Here is a 21494-nt window from a genome sequence, read left to right as displayed (position 1 = left end):
AACATTCATTCTCATGCAAATCTAGGTCCCTGTTTTTTTAGATTGTGGAGCTGAAAACAAGACAAATGACATGAATATAACTAACTGCATGACTGATGAACATTGTCACTGTCAGATTTCCAAAAGAATTTTGAGGCAGATGTAATCAAATTTAGCAATGGTGTGTGTATTGAGAAAGAAAAGCCATGTTAGAGTTTTGGCCTTGTTTTCACTGCTGCTTAATAGAAATATATCAAGTGCAACTGTTGTGGAACAGTTGATTCCTTAAACTATTTTTACTCTAGTTCAATGTCACACACATAAACTTTGTATGTCTATGCCCAAGGCTCAGATCTCTGAAAATGTGAAATGCAGCTTCCTTGTATGGAATTTTTTTCTTTAAATCCTAGCACCTGATTTCAGTTTCACAACAGTTGCAAAACAGGACAGTGAAAACTCCGCCACTGAGTAGACCACTTCACATGCTTTATTTCAGCACCCAAAATAATTAAAAACATCTTGATTTATTATACATGTACAAAATAAGTACAGAATCTCTCTTTTAAACCATGAAAGTGGGTCTGCTTCAATTTTTTTTAAGAAACCCTTCGCGAAAAAGACATCAACAAACAACATAAACAACAGGGTGGGAGATGTGTGCTGTTTTTTAGTGAAGAGGAGTTTTCCACAGGGGCAAACAGACAAAAGGATCAACACTGAACACATGGGCAGGGAAATTATATTGAACCAGAGTCACTTGCTTGTATCTACAAAGACATGATTGCATGCATTACATCTGCAGTGAAGACCGCTGTGATCAAACCAACACTTGAGAAGAAAACAATTGCACTGCATAGACAACATGACAATGAGTCAATTTTGTAGCACCAAAGGTTCTGCAGGCATTAGTGGCAATAATTACAGTATGACAGTGAGAGTCTCACTATCAAACACCAATAACTGGACCTCATTGAATTGGTTGTAGCACCTTTGAATGTTTTTCTTGTGTTGTGTAAAATAAACCCTTTTCATTTGAGAAAAAATAGGGGTGACTTCTTGTTTTGAGGTAGCCATCTACATATCGCAATGAAGGTGAGCTTCTTTGTCTTGCTCATTTACTGATCACATTTGTCTGAGCAACTATTAGGTGTTTTTAGAAGATAACATTTTAGAACAAGAAGACGCTTCACACTTTTTACAATTTATTTAACACCAGAAAAATGGTACATATCATTTGTTGTTTTCAATGTCCTTCCGCAGTGTTAGAAAATGGCAAAAGTCATTGTGTTTCATTGCGTGTGCAGATCTTTTTTTTCTCAATCTCCAGGGGGAAATTTTACACAAGTATATATTATTTTCTTGTTGCCACTGGAATCAAAAGATTCTTTTTAAAGTGTCCTTGTGGTTGGTTTCAGATGAAGTAGCGGTCCCAAAACTTCTCATGATTGGAAAAAGCACAAACATTGTCTTCAGTAGAGTGGTTTTAAGCATGTTGACCAATGGCAGCCGAATGAGTTTTGAATGCATAGAAATAGGATTTAGAGATGACTGCTAGAAAAAAAACAACAATGTCATGTCCATATTTCTTTCTTTTTTACAAGAAGCAAACGGGGCCAACTTCGACGCCAAATTCCTGATCAGGGGCACCAACATCCATAGGAGCAATGTCAATGATGGGCAGGCGGGATGTTTTTGATGTCTTGTAGTCAATGACTGTCTTGCCCCATGTGCCAGTGTGTGACTGTGAAGAGAAGAAAAAAGAAGAAATGTCAGAAAATACTTATCACTCAAGAAATCAAGTTGTTTACTTCCGCACGATATGAAAATGAAAATGTAGTAAGGTTCAAAATGTTGCTTCCCTAAAGGCAAAACTGGCCTAACAGAGATCAAACTCACCGTGCAGCCATCTTCGCTGACGCTGTATGTGAAACGACTGTTGCCCTCGGCTCTGATCTCAACATCATTAGAGCCCTGGAGAAGCAGAGCCTTCTTCAGGTTGCCGGAGGTGGAGTCCATGTAGGCAATGCTGTTCTTGCAGTGGTATGTGACGTTCTGAGAGGCCTGGTTGGACATCAGGCGCATGAAGGTCATCTGGATGTTGACATCCTCGAAATCGGCTCCATCACTGCCATACTGGAACTGCAAAGTAGAGGAAAGAGAAGGATGCATGGATGTTTTACTTTCACTGGTTTCAAACATCATCCTGTGGTCTATCAGATGATGATTTTTGTTACTGTAGAAAATGTTTTGTGGTTCTGTAATCTCACCTGGAATCCACCGGTCATGGACTCGCTGAACCAGACGTGCTTCTTCTCTCTGATGTTCTTGCTGCGGTACCAGTTCTTCATGGGAATGCTGGACTGGCTTGGGTAGATGCAAGTCTCTCCAGTCTCCATGTTGCAGTGGACCTTGATGGCATCCAGAGGAGAGCCCTGGTTGGGATCAACCCAGAATGAGCCTGTAACAAAGGGACATAAAACAGTTTTTTAGCTGATTCTATGACATTCTTTATACAAAGGCTCAGTCAGGACACTGATTTGCACTCACCGCTCTTCCACTCGGGGTGGCACATCCTCAGGTCACGGCACATGCGGGCGGGGCTCTTCTGGGTACCGTCGGGGCTGCGGATCTTCTCAACCTTCTGAGTCAGGGTCTTGAGGGTGGTATCAACCTCCATGTCGCGATCGCGCATCAGGTTGGGGTCGTCAGCACGGTAGTGGCCACCACGGAAGGGATCAGGGGCCTTCTCCTGAAGAGGCTGGCTGACAAAGTCAAATCCACCTCCGGGAGGTCCAGGGGGGCCGGCAGGTCCAGGAGGTCCAGGAGGACCCTATTCGAAGACAACAGAGGTTTACAAACTGCAGCCACAATCAAAGTATCTGAACAAGTATACAAGCATGTGGATAAAATAAAGTGTAACTTACAGAAGGTCCCATCTCTCCATTACGACCACGAGGTCCAGGGGGTCCAATGGGTCCAGGCAGACCGTTCATGCCATCTTTACCAGGGGAACCACTGGATCCGGAAGGTCCCTATGGAATGAAAGCCACATGATCACTTATTAAAAGAAAACATCAGAGCAGAACTGATCAGCTTGCCTGACATTATGTGCATGTGTTAAACTGAGTGTCAGTACAGTCCTGTTTCTCTTGAATGATATTTGTTTTGTACTATTTTTGACATTACTGAACATGCACTCAAAGCATTTCAATTTACAATTTTTTGTCTTGAGTCAATGGACAAATTAAGAACTCTCTCTACAAAAAAGACTCTCCAAGTATCAGCGTGGTACGGAATTCACTTTTTGGTGTATACAACTACAACAACTAGTGTGACAAACTTTTAGACAAACAGTTGTACTTACTCTAGGTCCAGCAGGTCCATTGGCACCAGCAGGTCCTCTCTCTCCAGAAGTACCCTGGAGGCAAATGAAGATGTTAACATCAAATATCACATTGTGCACATGGAAAGAGAATATTCATATATCCTATGAAGTCATCAAATATTGAGATTGTTTGATGCAGTAATCTATAACATGTTTACACGTTTAACATCAAATGAATCAAAGTGTTGTGTAGTCAGAAAAGGTAATGGGATGGATGTGAATGTCAGATTTGTTTCTTTCTCTGTTATACAGTTACTTACAGCAGTTCCAGGCAGACCCTGCATGCCAGTGAATCCTCTGTGTCCCTTGTGGCCTCTCTCTCCAGCCTCACCAGCCTCTCCTCTGTCTCCCTTTGAACCAGCAGGGCCCTGAATAAAAGCAACAGAAAGTCAACCTGACCTCTAAGGTTCAAACAATCATCACTCGCACAAGACTCCTGCAATATTTCAAAAGATATTGTGTTTAGATATATAAGTGATGCATATTATGCAGTGATGAACATACAGCAGGACCGCGAACACCAGCAGGACCGGAAGGACCAGAAGGACCAGCAGTACCCTAAGGAAAGGGAGAATGGGAAAATCAGACGACAGTGAAATTATCCGATTTAGTAACATTTTGCAGCGGGATCAAGATAAACAAGAAGGGAGCTTACAGCCTCTCCACGGTCACCAGTCTTGCCAGAGGAGCCAACAGCTCCAGGGGCACCAGGAGTACCAGGAGGTCCAGGGGGTCCAGCCAAACCAGTCTCACCACGGTCTCCCTACAGGTGAAAATTTCCAGTGAGACAATGCTAGGCAGATAAAGGCTAATTGTGATGTTTCTATCGGGAGGCCAAAACAATCACTTTCAACAAAATAGAGCAGTTGGTTTGATATTAAGATATAATTTGGGTTTAGAAAATTATACAAATTAGTCAAGAAGAGGAGGGTTACCTTGGGGCCAGGAGATCCATCGCGACCAGGGGCACCATCATGACCTTGAGATCCCTATGGGAGGCAACATCAATCAGTTAATTTGATGGTTAGCTACAGCATGCAGGGAAAGCCATTCTGAGTTGAACTGAGCTTCCATCAGTGCTAATACTGTATACTGAAGGTGCATTTACAGTGTGTGAGTCTCTACATGACTGTGTTCACAGCAATCAAAGCTAGATTTGGAGTGAGTTAACAACATATTGAGGTCTCATACCTCACGACCAGACTCTCCAGAAGCACCAGACAGTCCAGGGGGTCCAGCTGGTCCAGGGGCTCCACGCTCACCAACAGCTCCAACAGATCCCTGCTTTCCAGGTTCACCCTAAACAAAGACAAGAAGGTCAGCCTTCTGCATGAAGGTGGAAGCTCTGAGGAGAGCTTTAGAAATAACAAAGAGTAATCATGTGCTAAAGTGTGATATAAAAAGCAATGATAAATAGATTTTGTGAAAAACGTTCTAACACTAAATGTTGTTTTTAGAAATGAAATCTAACAATATTCTGTTTTTGTTTGATTACTTAGTATGCAGAGTACAGGGAATGAAAGATAATACTTACCAATGAGCCAGGCAGACCAGGGAAACCACGCTCTCCACGCTGTCCAGGCAGACCTACATTACCACGCTGTCCAGCAAGACCACTGGTTCCAGGGTTACCAGGGGCACCCTGCATTGAATGACATAGTATTCAGTTTGCAGCACGTTAAAGAAAACAGGTCACTGTAGCACATTTTAGTTTGTAAAGAAAGTTAGTACTGTAACACAGAAAGTACTAAGAACATGTTAGGGGTACTCACAGCGGGTCCATCAGAGCCAGGAGATCCTTTGTCTCCAGCGGGTCCTGGGGCTCCAGCACCACCAGCCTCACCAGGGCGACCAGCAGGGCCAGTCTCACCACGACCTCCTCTGGGTCCATCTTTGCCAACGGGTCCACCGGGTCCAGGGGCTCCACCAGCTCCCTGGAGACACAGAGAAATGTCAAGTTATTGAATCAAACTGCTGAAGGACATGATAATGATATACAAATAGACTGAAGACAGGATTGTCTGTTGGTGATTACTGCTTAGATATGACAGGTCACATTTAAACAGATGAACTGATTATATGGATGTTACTTACAGGAGGGCCAGGGGGTCCAACTCTGCCGGCGGGTCCAGGGAAACCAGTAGCACCCTACAGATACACACAGAGGGACATAAGAGTTGGAAAAATTGTACTTAAACCTGCATCACCAATTCATTTATTTATGAACTAACAATATGATGGGCTACTTACAGGAGGTCCAGCACCACCACGAGCACCTTTGGGTCCAGAAGGACCAGAAGGTCCCTGTTGACAAAATCATTTGACAGTGAGAGATGAAGCACTAATCACCATCACTGATACAATTGTAAAGAATTTGCCCATATCAAAATATTCCTATACATAAATTCCTTCTCAACTCAATCTGGCAGTAATATTGAAATCAAAATACTGAATGATGTGTTTATTGTTACTTTGTAGTGTTTTCCATGATTATTCAAAAGAATCGTGTCATATATGGGACTACCTGAGGACCAGAAGCTCCAACAGGTCCAGAGGGTCCAGGAGCACCAGCATCTCCCTTGGGTCCACTATCACCACTCTCTCCCTTGGCACCAGGCTGGCCATCAGCACCCTGAAGATGGAGAGAAAGAGAACACATCAATACATGCCAGTTTATATCTCAAGTGAGTTTGCTGTATTTTTTATTACTTCCTCCTACATTTATTTGTTACTGCCATTTTTATATTCTCTTTTTTATCCATAGTGTCTTTCTGTGTCTCATTGTTGGCTTATGTTTACTTTTTTTTAATGTGTATTAACCACAGGGGACACACAATTTTGTTGTATTACTGTGAAATGACAATAAAGCCATTGAAGTTAATTAAAAATAATATAATAATTGAACATTTGTAGAAAAATATCAGTTTTGGTGTTAATGTGAGGTTCTTACAGGAGGTCCGGCAAATCCAGCAGGTCCAGAAGGACCAGTCTCTCCACGCTCACCCTGTTGGATGGAGGACGGAGGTGTTAGAGTCATTTGGTCATTGTAAGTATATCTAAATTTAAAACACGTCATAAAATTGTACATACAGCAACAATCACTGAATATACAAATCAATTCTTACTAACCAGTTTACAGCTTACAGTAGACAACACCTTAATCATGTTTTAAAGAACAATAAAAATGTATATTTCATTTGTTTTCTAGTCTTGAATCAGGTGTTTAGAGGAGGACTTACAGGACCACCACGGGGACCACTGGGTCCAGGAGTTCCAACAGCGCCAGGCTCACCCTAGAAGAGAGGGACAGGAGGTCAGAAGACATGTTGAAAATAGTCATAGAGTTGACTTTAATCATGATAACAGGAAGAGAAAAGGTCTAGAATCACTTATGTCTCACCTTCTCACCCTGAGCACCAGGAGGTCCAGGGACTCCGATAGCACCAGTCATACCACGCCCGCCATCTTTGCCAAGGGCACCATCAGCTCCCTTACCACCAGCATCACCCTGAGAGGAAAGAAGTGTTCATGCAGTGTAAATCTAGACTTATCAAGGTGACTCGTGTTGATACTAAAAACTAAAAAAAGGGTCAACCATCTTTAATTAGATACAAGAAAACAAACACATGTCACTACTTGATACTTGGGCAATCAGTTAGAAAATATTAGGTGGTATTTGGACTTGAGTAACTTGAGTAGCTTTCTTTGCATGGTTACATTTCATGAACCACTTTTGCCTAATTGTCTGAGGAAATAAACTCTTTTGAGATGCAGTTTTGTTTTTTCTTTTCAATAATATTCATATTTGCTTCATTACTGTGGTCTCTCTTCCTGTCTCACAAATTTTGGACATTCAAGATATGTTCTTGATAGTAAGTTTCAGAAGAGTGCATACGATCTGTTCACTCATACAATCAGCCCTCGTTGGGTTATTTAACCTGAAAAATCAATGTATCATCTGCAAAAATGTTAAAAAGCTCTGCAAATTTGACAGTGATTGATGAGTCTCATACTAAATGATGCAAACTTAACAAAAAAATTGTATAATTTAAGAAAATCAGGATGAATTCAACATGTGAGACACTTACCCTCTCTCCCTTGGCTCCGGGGAGACCAGAGGCTCCACGTTCACCGGGCATTCCCTGCATACCAGGGGCTCCCAGACCACCGGGGGCACCAGAAGCACCAGCCTCTCCCTGAAGGAACACACAAACAGAATCATTCCCATTGTTATCCATTGCGAATACTTCATTTGCTGCAAATGAACAATCCAATGTACTTCACACTGAATGTGTATATTGTAAATATACTGTATCCTGTGGAAATTATGAATCCAAAATGACACAGATCATTGTATGTCAACAGGTGTATCTACACTGGTGCTAGTATATATATATAGTTTCATGATAAAGGAGGGTGGAGGAAAGAAAGCTACATATTAATTTTGTTTTCTTTTGAATGAAAAAATGTTTTTAACTCATAATAATATATTCACATTGTTTCTTCTTTGTTTTATTCATTTTCAAATGCTTTTGTATGAAGTACAATTTGAGTTGAACTAAACATTTTATTTGTGCCCAGGCATTGTAAATATCCTGTTTTCTTAATTTATAATCATATCAAATAATGTTGGTTTTAAATATAATTTTGCAGATGCTTCCCCCATTTGCTCTACCTTATACACTGATCATGTGACTTGTTTCTTTTAGCAATGTCCATGGTGGACAGGAAGTTTTGTGCTAAGTGTGTGATTTTGACTGCCTCTTCAACTGCCCCCCACTGTGAGAAGCTGCTTTAGAGTGACTGGTTGGTTCATGGGACTATGCTATTATAATATGATTATAAATTATGAATATATATATATATATATGGTATATAAGTTGAAAAACAGCAAACAAGCACTTGAGAATGAGGAGAGTGCAGGCGTTTGACAAATAATGTCACTAACTACAAGGGTGCACTCAGTAGAGTGCAGATCTCCACCTGGTGTGTACAGTTAAGATGGCAGCAAAGATACCAAAAACGGGGATCTTGCATCTCGTATCGAGCCTAACTTAAGTGGATCATAACATATGGCATTGAAAATGAGACCAAACTTTTCTATGGAGGTCATGAATGGGCCATGACATAGGCCAAAATGTGGCAGGCGAAAGGCTAGGTAAGCCTTGTTTTTAGCCTAGCTGATTGCAAATGCCTTTTGCTATGTTATAATACATATTGTAAAATGCTGAGGACTGCTGAAAAGATGAAAGTCTAAGCTTAACAATAAACTGATAAGAAATCTTATCAAAATGTATTTGAATTTACAACACAACCCGCTCTCAAAGTTTCGAAAGTTGATCTAATATGGCAGCAAGGCATGATTGGTTGTCTCTAACAAAAACAAGATTTCGAACTAAAGCAGTTGTTGTTCATTTGCAGCCCCTACTGGCCAGTTAAAAGGAGTGGGGAGTCAGCAGTCAATGATGGCATGAAAAAGAGAAGTTGGTTATACTTTTTTTTTTTAACTGCAAATCACTGCAACCATGAATTCCTTGAAACTACAGTCATAAATGTACATAAAAAATATAAGGCTGATCGGTCCAGCAGTGCACAAGATTAGCTGTGTACAGATAGACACTCAGACATACTCTTACATGTGACTTACTCCTGGCAGTGATAAATAAACTAATAAGTCACAGGCTGCAATACATGATTTGTTCTGTATTTGTCATACAATTTATTTGATTGGTGTAGTTTAGACCAGTGGTTCTCAAACTGGGGTCCAAGGACCCCAAAGTGTCTTTGAGTGGGTAAGTAACATAACAACAGAATTAATGACTGCTTTGGTCATGGGTTTCATACACTTTCTGTAACAGAACATCTAAAAACAAAAGTCTGGTCCTATCCGTGGTCTTATTTGTCAGTTTTGGGGTCCTTGATGTGAAAAAGTTTGAGAATATATAAATAATTATATACACACACATTTAAAGCTTAGATAGTCTGATACATTAATTCAATGTCTACACCAGTGGTTGTACAAATATTTTTGCATGTTCTATAGTCTATTCTATAAATTATTATTATATTGTATAACTGACTTGAAAGCCATTTAAATTATGTTTAGTGTATTGCAACTGTGTAGACATACTGAGAGTTTTTCATGTTCTTTGTGGGCCTGAATGAATGTTTGCCTGTATTACATATTGGTACTTTTACACTTGTTGATAATTAACGCTGATGTTAATCTTAACATTTAAAAAAAATATATATTTAAATGGATTGTGTTTATGCAGGTATGATTTGTGAGATTAAATATTCAACAAATAGCTATTTTGACTGCAAGGTGAGTGTTTAGTTTCCTTATCTAAAGGAGCTTTTTAACCTACCTTAGCTCCATCGTTACCAGCAGGGCCAGGAGCACCACGGGCTCCAGCTGGGCCATTAACGCCAGGAGCACCACGCTCACCAGGGAAACCTCTGTCGCCCTAAAGGAGAGGAACAAATTAGTCATCAGACTGTTAGCTTAAGACCAGAGGAATTATGTTTACTGTGGATGCTGATAATAGTTTATATGTTATCTAAAATGCATGAGATACTTACTCTTGGTCCAGAGGGGCCAGGGGGGCCACCCTCACCAGCAGTACCCTGAACACAACAGAGAGAAGACAGGGTTGTCATGAAGTCTGATTTACTGCATCAACATGATGTGCAATAAAGCAATAACCCATGAGAGATTGCAAAATGACACATGTATCACGATGAATAAAGTGAAATCTTTAAACTTCAGAATATTGTGAATATTTATGCTTGTGTGAGATTTATGTCCGACAGTGTTTGTGCTGTAAGATTCTGTAAAATAGCAGCTAAGATTGAGTATAATCCCCTGTGACTCTTACCTGCTCACCAGGCTTGCCAGTCTCACCAGTAGAACCTTGGGGTCCAGGGAGACCCTGCAAGAGGAAGAAAGGAAGATCATTTCTGGGTTAGCAAGTGGACTTGTGACACAGCTCGGAAATATATAAAAGCAAAGAAAACGTTCAGGCTCGGCTGCTGAGATATTCTAAAAACCTACCTGGAATCCAGAAGGACCAGCAGATCCCTGCTCTCCCTTCTCTCCAGCAGGTCCCTAAACAAGGGGAAGCAAACAAAATGATCAGAGACAGAAACGAAAACTGTAAACTTCAGTGCTTTCTTATAAAATATACAACCATGATACATGGTTCTATGTACTAATAGCATTATAACTCATAATGTGCTGTTTAAATATTGTAGAGAAGATACATACAGCAGGTCCAGAAGGTCCAGGAGCACCAACGTCACCGTCTTTGCCAGGGGCACCCTGTGTACAAAAAATTACCCAACAAAACCAATTATCAACTGTCTTTTAGCTTTTTATGAACATTCATTTTGAAAAAAATTATGTACTTTTGAAAATATTTTAAGTACTTACAACAGAGCCAGTAGCTCCACCGGGACCTCTCTCACCAGCCTTACCAGACTCACCCTGTTTAACAAAACAGGACAACACACTTACATCTGCTTCATTAGCCATTTACACACTTTTATGGGATAAAAACATAATCTAATCAGTACTTATTTCTTGCTGATTTCATATTTGAATGATCTTTCCATAACAAAACAGTATGTATAAGATCACCAAACTAGTGATCCTACAATTTCTTCACAATCTACTGTATTTTTGCATTTAAAAAAACCCAAAAAACAAGTGGGGCCATGAACTCACAGCGGGTCCCTTGGCTCCGGGGAATCCCATAACTCCAGGTTGTCCTCTGGAACCACTAGGGCCAGCAGGTCCAGAGCGTCCATCTTGGCCAGCAGCACCCTACAGATCATCGGAAGACAAGACAATGCTTGAAAATATACTCTCCTATCATGATTGAATGGGTTTACAGCTGTGGTTCCTCTTCGTTTTTAGACAAATACATTCAATAATCAAGTATTAATAGTGAGTCAGTGCTTACAGCAGGTCCAGCTTTGCCATCAGGGCCAGGGCTTCCAGGGCTACCAGTCATACCCTGTGGAGGACAGATTCAGTTAGTATCAAGACAAACAGCAGATATAGACAGTAGTATTTATGTTCAACAGTGGTCTATGATTAGCTGAAAGATTTAAGTCAGCTTCTTAAGACAACTGGAAATAAAAGTGTAGCAGAACTCACCTTTGATCCAGGAGCACCAGGGGCACCGGAGCTTCCAGCCTCACCAGTGGCTCCCTGAGGTCCAAGTGCGCCAGGGGCACCACGCTCACCAGGGGCTCCCTGTCATACAAGTGAAGAGTAGGAATAAGAGGCTGTGCAAGTGAGTGATGTTTATACCCTAAAATATCTCTAGTGTACTAGAACTTCAAACATCTGAAACACACATTTTAAAGTTTTTTTTGATACTACAAAGTGTTTTTATGGACAAAATAAAAGGAACACAATCAGGTAAATTTGTCAAGATTTTAAAAGCTGTAAAAAAAAAAAATCTATTTCTTTTCTCATTGAGGACTCACTGAGCAGATTCAGTAACTCACCTTGCCACCAGCAGCTCCATCAGCACCAGGGAAACCACGAGCACCAGGGGAACCCTGAAGGAACAAACAGACACGCCAACCATGTCACTAATCCCCCCGGGAATTTACCATACTTTAAATGTGAAGAAATCTTTCTAGAAATAAAGATGACAGGATGTCAACATGGGATCTGATTGTTGCTCCACTAACAGGACTGATGCTGAGAAAACATTGATTATTTCATCACTATGAGGTTCTCACTGTTATCTAAAACAGGTGGCTGGCCCATGATTCAGATTCTGAATCATCCACAATCCCTCAATGGCAACTAAAGTGTCTGGCAGAAATTCGGTGCAGCTAAATGAAAAGAGGCAATAACATACACGCTCTCCAGGGGGTCCACGGGCTCCGGCACCACCGGGCTCTCCGCGACCTCCTCTCTTGCCCTCCTCACCAGAGGGGCCAGCAAGTCCCTGAAGTCCAGCGGGACCCTGGAAAAGAACGAAAAGTAAGTCAAACCAACTATGTTAAGTTATTTCCATATCACACATAATGGTGAATAAATGGCAAGCTGATCTGGAAACAGTGATCACTGTGTTTTGAAACTTACAGACTCTCCCTTGGCACCAGGCTCTCCCTTAGGTCCAGAAGGTCCATGGTCACCCTGTTGGCAGAAGCATGCAGTTTACATTTAGGCTGTCAGGTGGGTCTCTATAATGCAGAAGAACTATGTGTCTTAATACCAAACTCAAAATTCACACAATCTATAGTTTACTCACAGAGTTACCCTTGGAACCAGGAGCACCAATAGCTCCCTGAGCTCCAGCAGGACCACGAGAACCTGGGAAACCAGGAGCACCAGTAATACCAGGAGCACCCTGTGGGATGGAGAGTAGGGGAGTCAGAACACTTCATGTGCAGAAATCAAGTGTAACAAATGTGATCGATGAGTGTGATACTTACAGAAGAACCCTTAGCACCAGGAACACCATCAGATCCGGGGGAACCCTGTTGAGAGAGGAAGGAAATAAAATGTTTAGTACAAATAACTTAAAAGAGATGTGACAGAGTTTTAAAAGAGCACCTACAGAGAAGCCCAGTATATACTCACAGCAGCCCCAGCGGGTCCAGCAGATCCTGGGTTTCCGGGCTCACCACGGGCTCCCTGGGGTCCCTCGGATCCACGGCCTCCCTGAGGACCGGTCTCTCCCTGTGGAGGGAAGCAATGATCTACAGCTTTAATATTGTGTGTTTATTAATAAAAAAAGAAATCCTAAATTTTAACATTTGAACAACTGTTTCTATTAGAAATAATAGTAATTTATACTGTGAACATGAGTTTCTGGTCTTTAAAAATGTTGTATATTGTATATTCTTTGTTTGTTCACATATTATAATCTTAATCTTGCTTTGTTGCACCTGTCCAGAGAGTAATTTCAAACCATTTCCTTTTTCTGTCATCCTAGCCAAGACTTTGACAGCTGTCATTCACACACTTTTCTACCCTCCTCCTCTTTGTTCTTAAAATAACCGGAGTGTATTACAGGATATTAAAATCGATCCTTCACTGATGGCAACAGAAGGGCTGTAACAGAGTGCTTTTAGAGGTTTAGTGTTGCCATCTGGTGGCTACAGTGTTCATCCGGCTATAGAGAGTATTAAGCCAAATATTTTGTTTTCAGTTTTACAAAATACCATCTCCACTCTTTACTGTCATGTGGAGATCAATAATTCATCTGTCACATGTGCATCAAGGAGATTCTCTATCGATGTTGATCCTACAAATAGTAAAATGTCCTATGTCCCAGTAGGATGACAGGGATGAATCTGTAGAGACATTAATGTCACTACTGATGCTACTATTAATGGTTAAAATACTGCTATGTTCTTTATAAGCTGTCCTGTGTTGTCAAGACAATCCTTGTTTGAAGGATCATGAAACACCAGCAAGGGGTATAATTGGTCATGTTGGAAACTTAAAAGTGCTTCTGCACCTAAGGTGAGGGTGATACATTTCAGCATTATAATCTGTCTTCATATCCAACAAAAATGTTTTTACTACTGGACGACTTACCTTAGCACCAGCACCACCGGGGAATCCAGGAGGACCAGAAGGTCCGGTAGATCCCTAAAAAATAGAGACGCATGATTACAACAGATCATAAAACACAAAAACATTCAAGAATTTGCTTTACAGAATATGTTTGCCACTAAAACAAAAGTACATCACACACTACAGCTATAGCATTATGTGGTGATGTCACAAGATAATGTTAAGCAGGCTATATGACCTAATGCGTATATTTCCAAATAGAAATAAGGCAGCTAGGTAAAATAATACTTACAGGAGGACCAGCAGCACCACCGTTGCCATCATTACCACGAGCACCCTGCAGAGGATGAGAAGAATATATCAAGGATATTTGTATCATAGTATTGTATATAGTATATAGTACTAAAATGAAATATTATTAGTGGTTGAAAACATTGGCAAGTCTCTGATTAGACACTGTCATGGTCAAATGTAGCATTTCTTTACACTTGTAGTCCCATCAGCTTTTAGCCTTTTCTGATGGGAGTTAGGTCAACTTTCAGACATGATTAGCAATGCTTACAGAAGGGCCAGCAGGTCCAGGACGGCCTCTCTCACCAGGAAGACCACGAGCACCCTGGGAAAGTCACAAAGAGAGAACAATTAGCTTGAAGCTTATTAGCTTGACAGGTATTGTATACAAATCAAAAACAGCTCAGAGAGTTGCATCTCATCAATATTATTAGCATAAAACAAGCATCTATCCATTGTAGTCGAAAAACTGACAAAAACCTACCATGGCACCGGGGACACCATTCTCACCAGCTCCACCGGCCTCTCCCTGCAGACAAACACAGACGGAAGAAATGAGCGTTGCATTGGAATGACTCTAACCTAGTGGTTCAGTCCGAATCATGATGAAATTTCAGCTTTAGTGAGCAACAACACATCCTGCTATCTCACCTTGGGGCCAGCAACTCCAGCGTCTCCCTTAGCTCCATCCAGACCGCTGAATCCCTGCAGACAAAATCCATCAACATCATAAGATCAAGTTTCCACTCAGGACAACATTATAGCAGTTTAAAAAATGGTGGATTTTGGTATTTAATCTTCCAAACTCACTCTGTGTCCCTTGATGCCAGGGAGTCCAGGGGTTCCGGGGAATCCACGAGCACCCTGCAAGAGAAGAAGAAGACAGACTTATTAATATTTGAGAAATATGCAAACGCCCAATGCATGAGGAAGCACATCAGGATTGAGTGAAAATGATTTGAAATGACTAAGAATGTGTTCAACAGTTCATTTTGTGCTCTTGTGTGTATGCTGACTACCATCTTACACATAAATGCTAATATAGGATTCATTTTTGGCTGACCATAATCTGACCTTTGCCTTTATTTTGATTGTCACTCACCTGAGGGCCAGCAGGTCCACGCTCACCAGGGCGTCCAGATTTTCCAGCCTCACCCTGTTGGAGATACACAGAAAGGATGTCAGTATGTGGGAATGTAACCTCACTAACAAAAAAGTGTCTTTCAGGCAATAAATAATAAGTAAAATGGGGTCACACTGTTTCAGATTTATATCATTTATCAAAAGGATAACAACAGCAAAGTCAACATTATAATTCTAAAATGTTTGACAAATCACTTACATCATCTCCGTTCTTTCCAGTGGGGCCGGAAGGACCACGGGGACCCATGGGACCCTATAAACACCAATTTATCATTGGATTAATAAACAGATAAATGTCTGTAAACATGCACTTTTAAAGACATGTGGGTTGGTGTGTGTGTGTTAAGAAGAGAGGGTGAGGGGGCATTGACAAAAATTGGTGTGTGCAGATGTGTGTCAGTGGGTCAGTGATTACAACAGGAAGTTAAACACAGAGCAGGAAGTATGGTGTTAAGTGAAAGTGACATTATCAATATGAATAAAGAGCTTGTTATTGATTAAGTGCAATCAAGAAGAGCTCTGGGAGCACTCAGTGAGAACTACAGTACAAATAGTTTCACACAAACTCATCACCTTCATCACAAACAAAATAAGAGAAACGTTTATTTAGCATTGTGGATACTTACAGAAGCTCCGGGCTCACCAGGCTCACCAGGGGGTCCAGTGAAACCCTGAGGACCCTGTTGGACAACAAGAACACCAGATTAAGACAGTATCCTCGTTAACATTTATGCATTTAACTTAAATGCAGTGTAAGAAAAAAATGACTGGATGATGACAGGTAAATCTCTTTGAAAGACTGAAGAATATTCTAAAGAGTATTGTTAGAAAGAGGCTGAACTGTCATGTAACTGATAAGGGAATACTTACAGAGGAGCCAGGGGATCCAGGAGGACCACGAGAACCCATAGGACCCTGTTGATGAAGTTGAGATAAAAGCAATTAGATAGTAGATCTCAGTAGTGATGGGAAACATCACACAATAAGCAATAAACATTGAGTAGTAATATAAGTCACCATTGGCTAAAATGTGTTGAATACAGGAAATAATGTAAACATGTAGAAACTTTTTGCATATTTAATGGTACATTTATGTTGAGAAAGAGCCTTCTTACCATGGGGCCAGGGACAGATGGGCCGCTAGATTTGGATGAGTCGACATAGCTCATTTGAGGAGAGAAGTTCTGTCAAGGGGAGAGATAAAGAATTAGTTGATGAGCTTTAGAGAAAAAAAAAACATTACATTACAGTTGCTTTAAAAGTTCTTTTCATAACACAGTTTTTGAATCACATGCTACACTATAAAGACTTTCTATTTCAGCACAGGTGAGAATTTCTAATAGCATATATGTTAGATTCTGTGGCACAGATATCGAGTTAAACTTTAATATGTTAAAGGTTATAATTGCATGATGGAACTTTCATGTATGTCACTGACTGAATAAACTGCTTAAATCAACACTTTCAGATCAGATTCACCAATAAATCTGCATTTTTTCCCCCTCAGACTTAAACCTGAGGCCCAGGGAGCTGTCTGCACTCTCAGTGCTGAAACATACAATGAGGAGACTTCCTAGCTGCTTTCCAGCCTTGCCTGATGATCTTTCTCCTCAAGTATGTGTAAAATAAAGAGTATTTTGACACAACTTATTAAGCTTCATACAAAGACAGACCTAACCTAAACTATCGGGGGTGTTTTAAGAGGTTTCTCATTTGTAAACAGAATCCACTGATATGCAAAACTTACTCCGCCAAGGCCAGGGGGGCCAGGGGGGCCGGGTGGGCCAGGAGGACCAGGTTGTCCGTTGATGCCATCGTTGCCAGGACGACCAGCAGGGCCCTGCAGTGAACATCAAACAAACATGCTCTGTTAGAAAGATCTTTACCAAGGACTACAGACTAGACCACATTATCTCTCTGAAATAATCATCTCTAAGACAAATTTTAATACAAATAGAAAAACTATTGCTCATATCTAATGTTGTTTTAATTCTTTCTTTATTCAAATAATTAAACAAAATATTTGTATTCTAATGTTGATTTTTGCATTTAAAGTGACCTAAAATAAAATTATGGTAAGGCTTTTTTATAATAATAAAAGTTTGCAAAAAACTGAAAATGTGCTCATTTCCAAATGACTAATTCTTACAGTAGTTCCTTAATATTACTTTATCATCTATAAACCCATTTGTATTATGTGACCTTTGAACTTTGAATTGACCTGTTGACCTTGTGACTTAATTACCAACGGTCGCTGAGACAATGATGTCATAGCAGTTTACCAGCATTTATGTTAGTTTGTAGGGATTCAGTAAGCAAAGATAAAATGGTGTGTATCTTTTTACATTTTTAGCTGTTCATTTATCAAATACATAACAATGCAAAGCCTTTGCCTATAAAACTAAAGACAAATCTCATGAAAATACAAATAATTAACGCAAAAAATGCAATGTTGCAAAGATGCATGATTGAAAAATTACACATTAACCAATACAACAGGGAAACAATGATGTGTCATTGCTGGAATAAATACATTTAACATGGCTCTCACAGAAAATAATTTAAATATATATATATATATATATATATATATATATCAAAAGAAATACATACTTCTGATCCAAAATCAGTTTTAGAAAAAATATACAGTACCAGTCAAAAGTTTTGACAAACTTTTTCATCCCTGTGAACAGTAAAGTGGGTCCAAACTTCTGAATGGTACAGTATATCAGTATATCATTTAAGGCAAGAGTAAGCAAGAGACTTCACATGAAATTGAACCTACTTCATCTCCTTTCTCGCCAGGCTCTCCCTGTATTGGATAGGAATAGACAGAAAAGGGGAGTTAGGCTATGCTGCAACATTTCATCCATACTGTGAAAACACAAAGTACATTATATAGAACATAAACAAAGCTAATGACAATCTCAACTAACTGGGCTATGCCAGCATCTCCAAAGAGAGATCATTATAAAGTTTGGCCCTGCATACTTAACATGCATGTGAATTTAAGGCCTTAGTCAAAAATGTTTTAATGGAACAAACTTTTAATATGAATCAAAGATAAAAGGCAAAATACCTCTTGGAAGTCAGGCACAGTGGGTCCTGCAGAACCAACGGAGAAGGAGAACATGTCAACACCTCTTCAACATTAATGAGACACAAACTTATCTTTAGACATTTACAGAATAGTGTATAACCCTAAAATATTTCAGTGTGATTATTGACCCCAAAGCCTGACTGCTAAATTGTTTATGCTGTATAAAAGGTGGAAAATAAGTTTTTAGAAATGCTGTTTTTGGAGACATAATGTGTGTTACATATTCACTGCCAGACTTCACCAAAAAGTGGGTATAATCCGTTTTTAAGAGAATGTATATTGAAAAAGCACTGGACAAAAGGTAAATCCAAAGCGGTTCTGTTGAATTTCTGAATGAAAATCCTCAGGCAAGCAGGCAGGCAGGCTTAGGGCCTCAAGTCCATTTGTGGCCAGAAAGCCATGGATGGTCAGAGATGAGGTGGGAAGCACAAGGTGGCGCCACAAAGCTAAGTGAACCACAGAAATGTTGAGGGGGATCAAGGTGTAGTACCATCAATGTCGGGGCAGATAGGGCAGCACTCTCCGTCTGGGATGATGGGATCAGCACAGTCGGATGTGTCCTCACAGATCACCTCGTCGCACATGACGGTGCCACTGTCGCAGACGCAGATCTGGCAGGGTTCTGGTTTCCATACATCCTTATCGTTGTACAACTGTCCCTCTAATGTGCAGCTGCCGAATGTGCCTGAGAGGAGAAAACCATGATGAGTTTGGTACAATTAAAATATGATAACATATCCAAAAAGACAGGGGGTATCTTAATAACATGTTTGTCTAATAAATGCTTATAAAATGCTTATAAATAAGGTTAGCATCAGCAAATGGATCTTTACAGCGTGTAGGTAGTTAAGCCATAGCTACACCTGCTGGTAAAACAACACAGTTCACTTCAGTTCCACATATTCAACACAATTGTTAGGACTGCAAACCCCTCAGTTCTGTCCTCTTTCCTGTTTTGGTAGTTTCCATTCCAGCAACCTCTTAAAAATGTTTTTTTTTTTTTTTTTTTATTTTTTTTTTACATCTGATCTTTAACTGATGTCAGGATCGCAAATCCGCTTTAAATGAGCTTCACTTGTTGTGTGTTTGGTGACTGACTTGTGAATGTGAATCGAGCTTCTAATTAAGTATGACATTAGTGTCTGTCCACATAAGTTATAATGTCAGAATATAGGCCATGGTGCGCAATACCAAAAAAGTATCCACGGTCACTATCAAACACTCCTGCTAAGATGTAATTTTAGATAATCACTCAAAAAAATGAATAGAAAATGACACAGGGCCAAATCACTTTTCAGGCTGGTGGGTGTGTGGTGGGGCCTTGAGGTGGGAGGAGGACCGAGGTTTGGAGGAAAGATGCACGGTTCCAGTACTTGCCACAGAGTGGCGCTGTCAGCCTACTGAACCAAATCCTCAACGCCCTCCTCCATATGATGATTAATTGATGTCTAGACCATTTCACTGTCGACGTCAGGCTTAAGAAATTTTTCCATTGTCCTTTTTTCAGTTAAGAAAGTCCAGTTTTATACAAACTGGGTAAAAAGTTGTTTGATTGAATGTGATATGTTCTTTTTATTGCAAAAGTATGACGTTATGACTGTCGAAAATATATTCAATTTATCATGTTTTATGTCTAAACAAGCTGCTCACTTTTGATGCGTTAATGGTAAAACTATTGGAAAACAATCCAAATGCTAAAGCCTTTTGCACAGGTTTGTGAACTGTGATGGAACTATTATAAAACTGGTGAAAACGGCATTCCCAACTTAAGAAAATCAAGATCTAAACAAATGAATTTGCCTTTTTAAAAATTTCGTTATACTTGTGCTTTGCTTCAACTCTCTTTGAACTCAATGTCCTGTCATTGCGCATCAGAGATTGTGCAGCTGTCCCCCCTCAGGTTTGCTCTCCAGCAGGAGGTTGCACACTGAGCATGCATCTGCACGTCAGTGAGAGAAGCAAACAATAAAAAAAAAACAATCCAGTTCTATAAATTCCTATTCGCTCCCAGATCTTCAAAAACCATCAAAACGCCTCACTGTAACAACTTTCACCATCACTGCACACTGGAGTCAGGTATCCTGCAGAGCACAACCAGTTCCAGCAAACTGCTCAGCATCCTTGCGGACTATCCACATCCTGAGGGTGCCACAGTCCCAAAACAACTCAAATCAACGTTTGAAAGTGATACTTACTATCATCCTCGCCTTGTCCTCTCACCAAAAGCACTGTTGCGCTGAGAAACAGCGCTAACCGAATATCCACAAAGCTGAACATGTCTAAATATTAGACATGTAGATTCTTTGCGACGGGGTGGGAATCCTTTTTCTCCTCAGACACCACTCATACAGGGTAGGGTCCGGTCTATGTGCTACTCCAATCCAGACCCTAGCAGAAACTCCCTACTGCCTAAACAAATGACTTAGCTTGGCTTTTATATGCCAACATTTTTTGGGAGGTCCTGTGTGCACCAGATAACTTGTACATGTACAAGTCACAGAGTCCCTCCTTCATCAGAGAGAGGGGCCGTCTTAAAACACGTCAAACAAGTTCACGTTTCAGCTTAAACGTGGATGATGAGGATAGTCATCATTTACGCGCCGGCTCTCCACGCGTTTTAATATCTTCTGCCTCTCTGTGGATTTTCTTAATTGAGACTTTTGTCGTGGGGTGTATTGTCTTTTCGGCATTAGACCTGAGTTGATTTTTTAATCCCTTGGACACTGGACGATTTGGTTTAATAGTAACAGATCGTTTAGAGCATAGCCTTCACTGGTTCCCAATTTATTAGACCGGTGTGGTTTCCATTCTGCAGGGAGCTGCTACGTTTTAAGTTTTATATTCTGTGGTCACCTGGATTCAACGATTTCTTAACAGGAGAAGAAAGGGGTTCAAAATGATGGATGAACGTGTATCAGTTTACGCATGAAGAGCAATCCAAAATGGAGTTTAAACTATTGCCAAGATAGGGGAAAAAAGAAAACTCCTTAAATGTTTGTAGCCTAAATGATTTTCTTTTACAGGCCTACCACAAATAAAAACCTCAC

General features: G+C 40.4%; 1 protein-coding gene across 2 annotated transcripts; it reads right to left on the bottom strand.

Annotated features, from left to right (window-relative positions):
* Nucleotides 1-1168: 1168 nt before the first annotated feature.
* Nucleotides 1169-20843, bottom strand: col1a1b (collagen, type I, alpha 1b). 2 transcript variants are annotated; one of them, XM_062442152.1, is made up of 51 exons: nt 20643-20843; nt 18938-19132; nt 18445-18452; nt 18133-18159; nt 17095-17187; nt 16463-16531; nt 16218-16262; nt 15974-16027; nt 15547-15600; nt 15307-15360; nt 15015-15068; nt 14856-14909; nt 14689-14733; nt 14476-14529; nt 14206-14250; nt 13935-13988; nt 12972-13070; nt 12824-12868; nt 12640-12738; nt 12471-12524; nt 12244-12351; nt 11882-11935; nt 11526-11624; nt 11329-11382; nt 11091-11189; nt 10797-10850; nt 10632-10685; nt 10419-10472; nt 10243-10296; nt 9947-9991; nt 9733-9831; nt 7453-7560; nt 6765-6872; nt 6604-6657; nt 6315-6368; nt 5889-5996; nt 5615-5668; nt 5459-5512; nt 5137-5298; nt 4899-5006; nt 4556-4663; nt 4300-4353; nt 4020-4127; nt 3869-3922; nt 3625-3732; nt 3344-3397; nt 2904-3011; nt 2527-2809; nt 2247-2437; nt 1876-2118; nt 1169-1720 (listed from the first exon to the last, which is right to left on the bottom strand). In XM_062442152.1, the coding sequence occupies exons 1-51, from the start codon at nt 20722-20724 to the stop codon at nt 1574-1576; spliced, it is 4326 nt and encodes a 1441-aa protein (XP_062298136.1). In that variant the 5' UTR covers nt 20725-20843; the 3' UTR covers nt 1169-1573. The 2 variants fall into 2 exon arrangements, with proteins under 2 accessions (XP_062298136.1, XP_062298135.1); XM_062442151.1 differs by lacking the exons at nt 11882-11935; nt 18133-18159; nt 18445-18452; nt 18938-19132; nt 20643-20843 and having other exon boundaries at nt 11526-11554; nt 12282-12351; nt 17095-17181.
* Between the last annotated feature and the right edge of the window lie 651 nt (nt 20844-21494).

This window comes from Scomber scombrus, chromosome 21 (genome assembly GCF_963691925.1).
Source record: "Scomber scombrus chromosome 21, fScoSco1.1, whole genome shotgun sequence".
Lineage (NCBI taxonomy): Eukaryota > Metazoa > Chordata > Actinopteri > Scombriformes > Scombridae > Scomber > Scomber scombrus.
Note: the sequence above shows the minus strand (reverse complement) of the source record. Positions and strands in the feature narration are given on the sequence as shown.

Bases quoted from the DNA above. Each gene is read 5' to 3' on its own strand.
- col1a1b (XM_062442152.1), bottom strand. From the start codon at position 20,724: ATGTTCAGCTTTGTGGATATTCGGTTAGCGCTGTTTCTCAGCGCAACA. The intron at 5,513-5,614 runs GTAAGTAGCCCA...GTGTATCTGTAG, and splicing joins GTGGTGGTGCTGGACCTCCT to GGTGCTACTGGTTTCCCTGG. The intron at 4,354-4,555 runs GTATGAGACCTC...TGCCTCCCATAG, and splicing joins CTGGAGAGTCTGGTCGTGAG to GGATCTCAAGGTCATGATGG.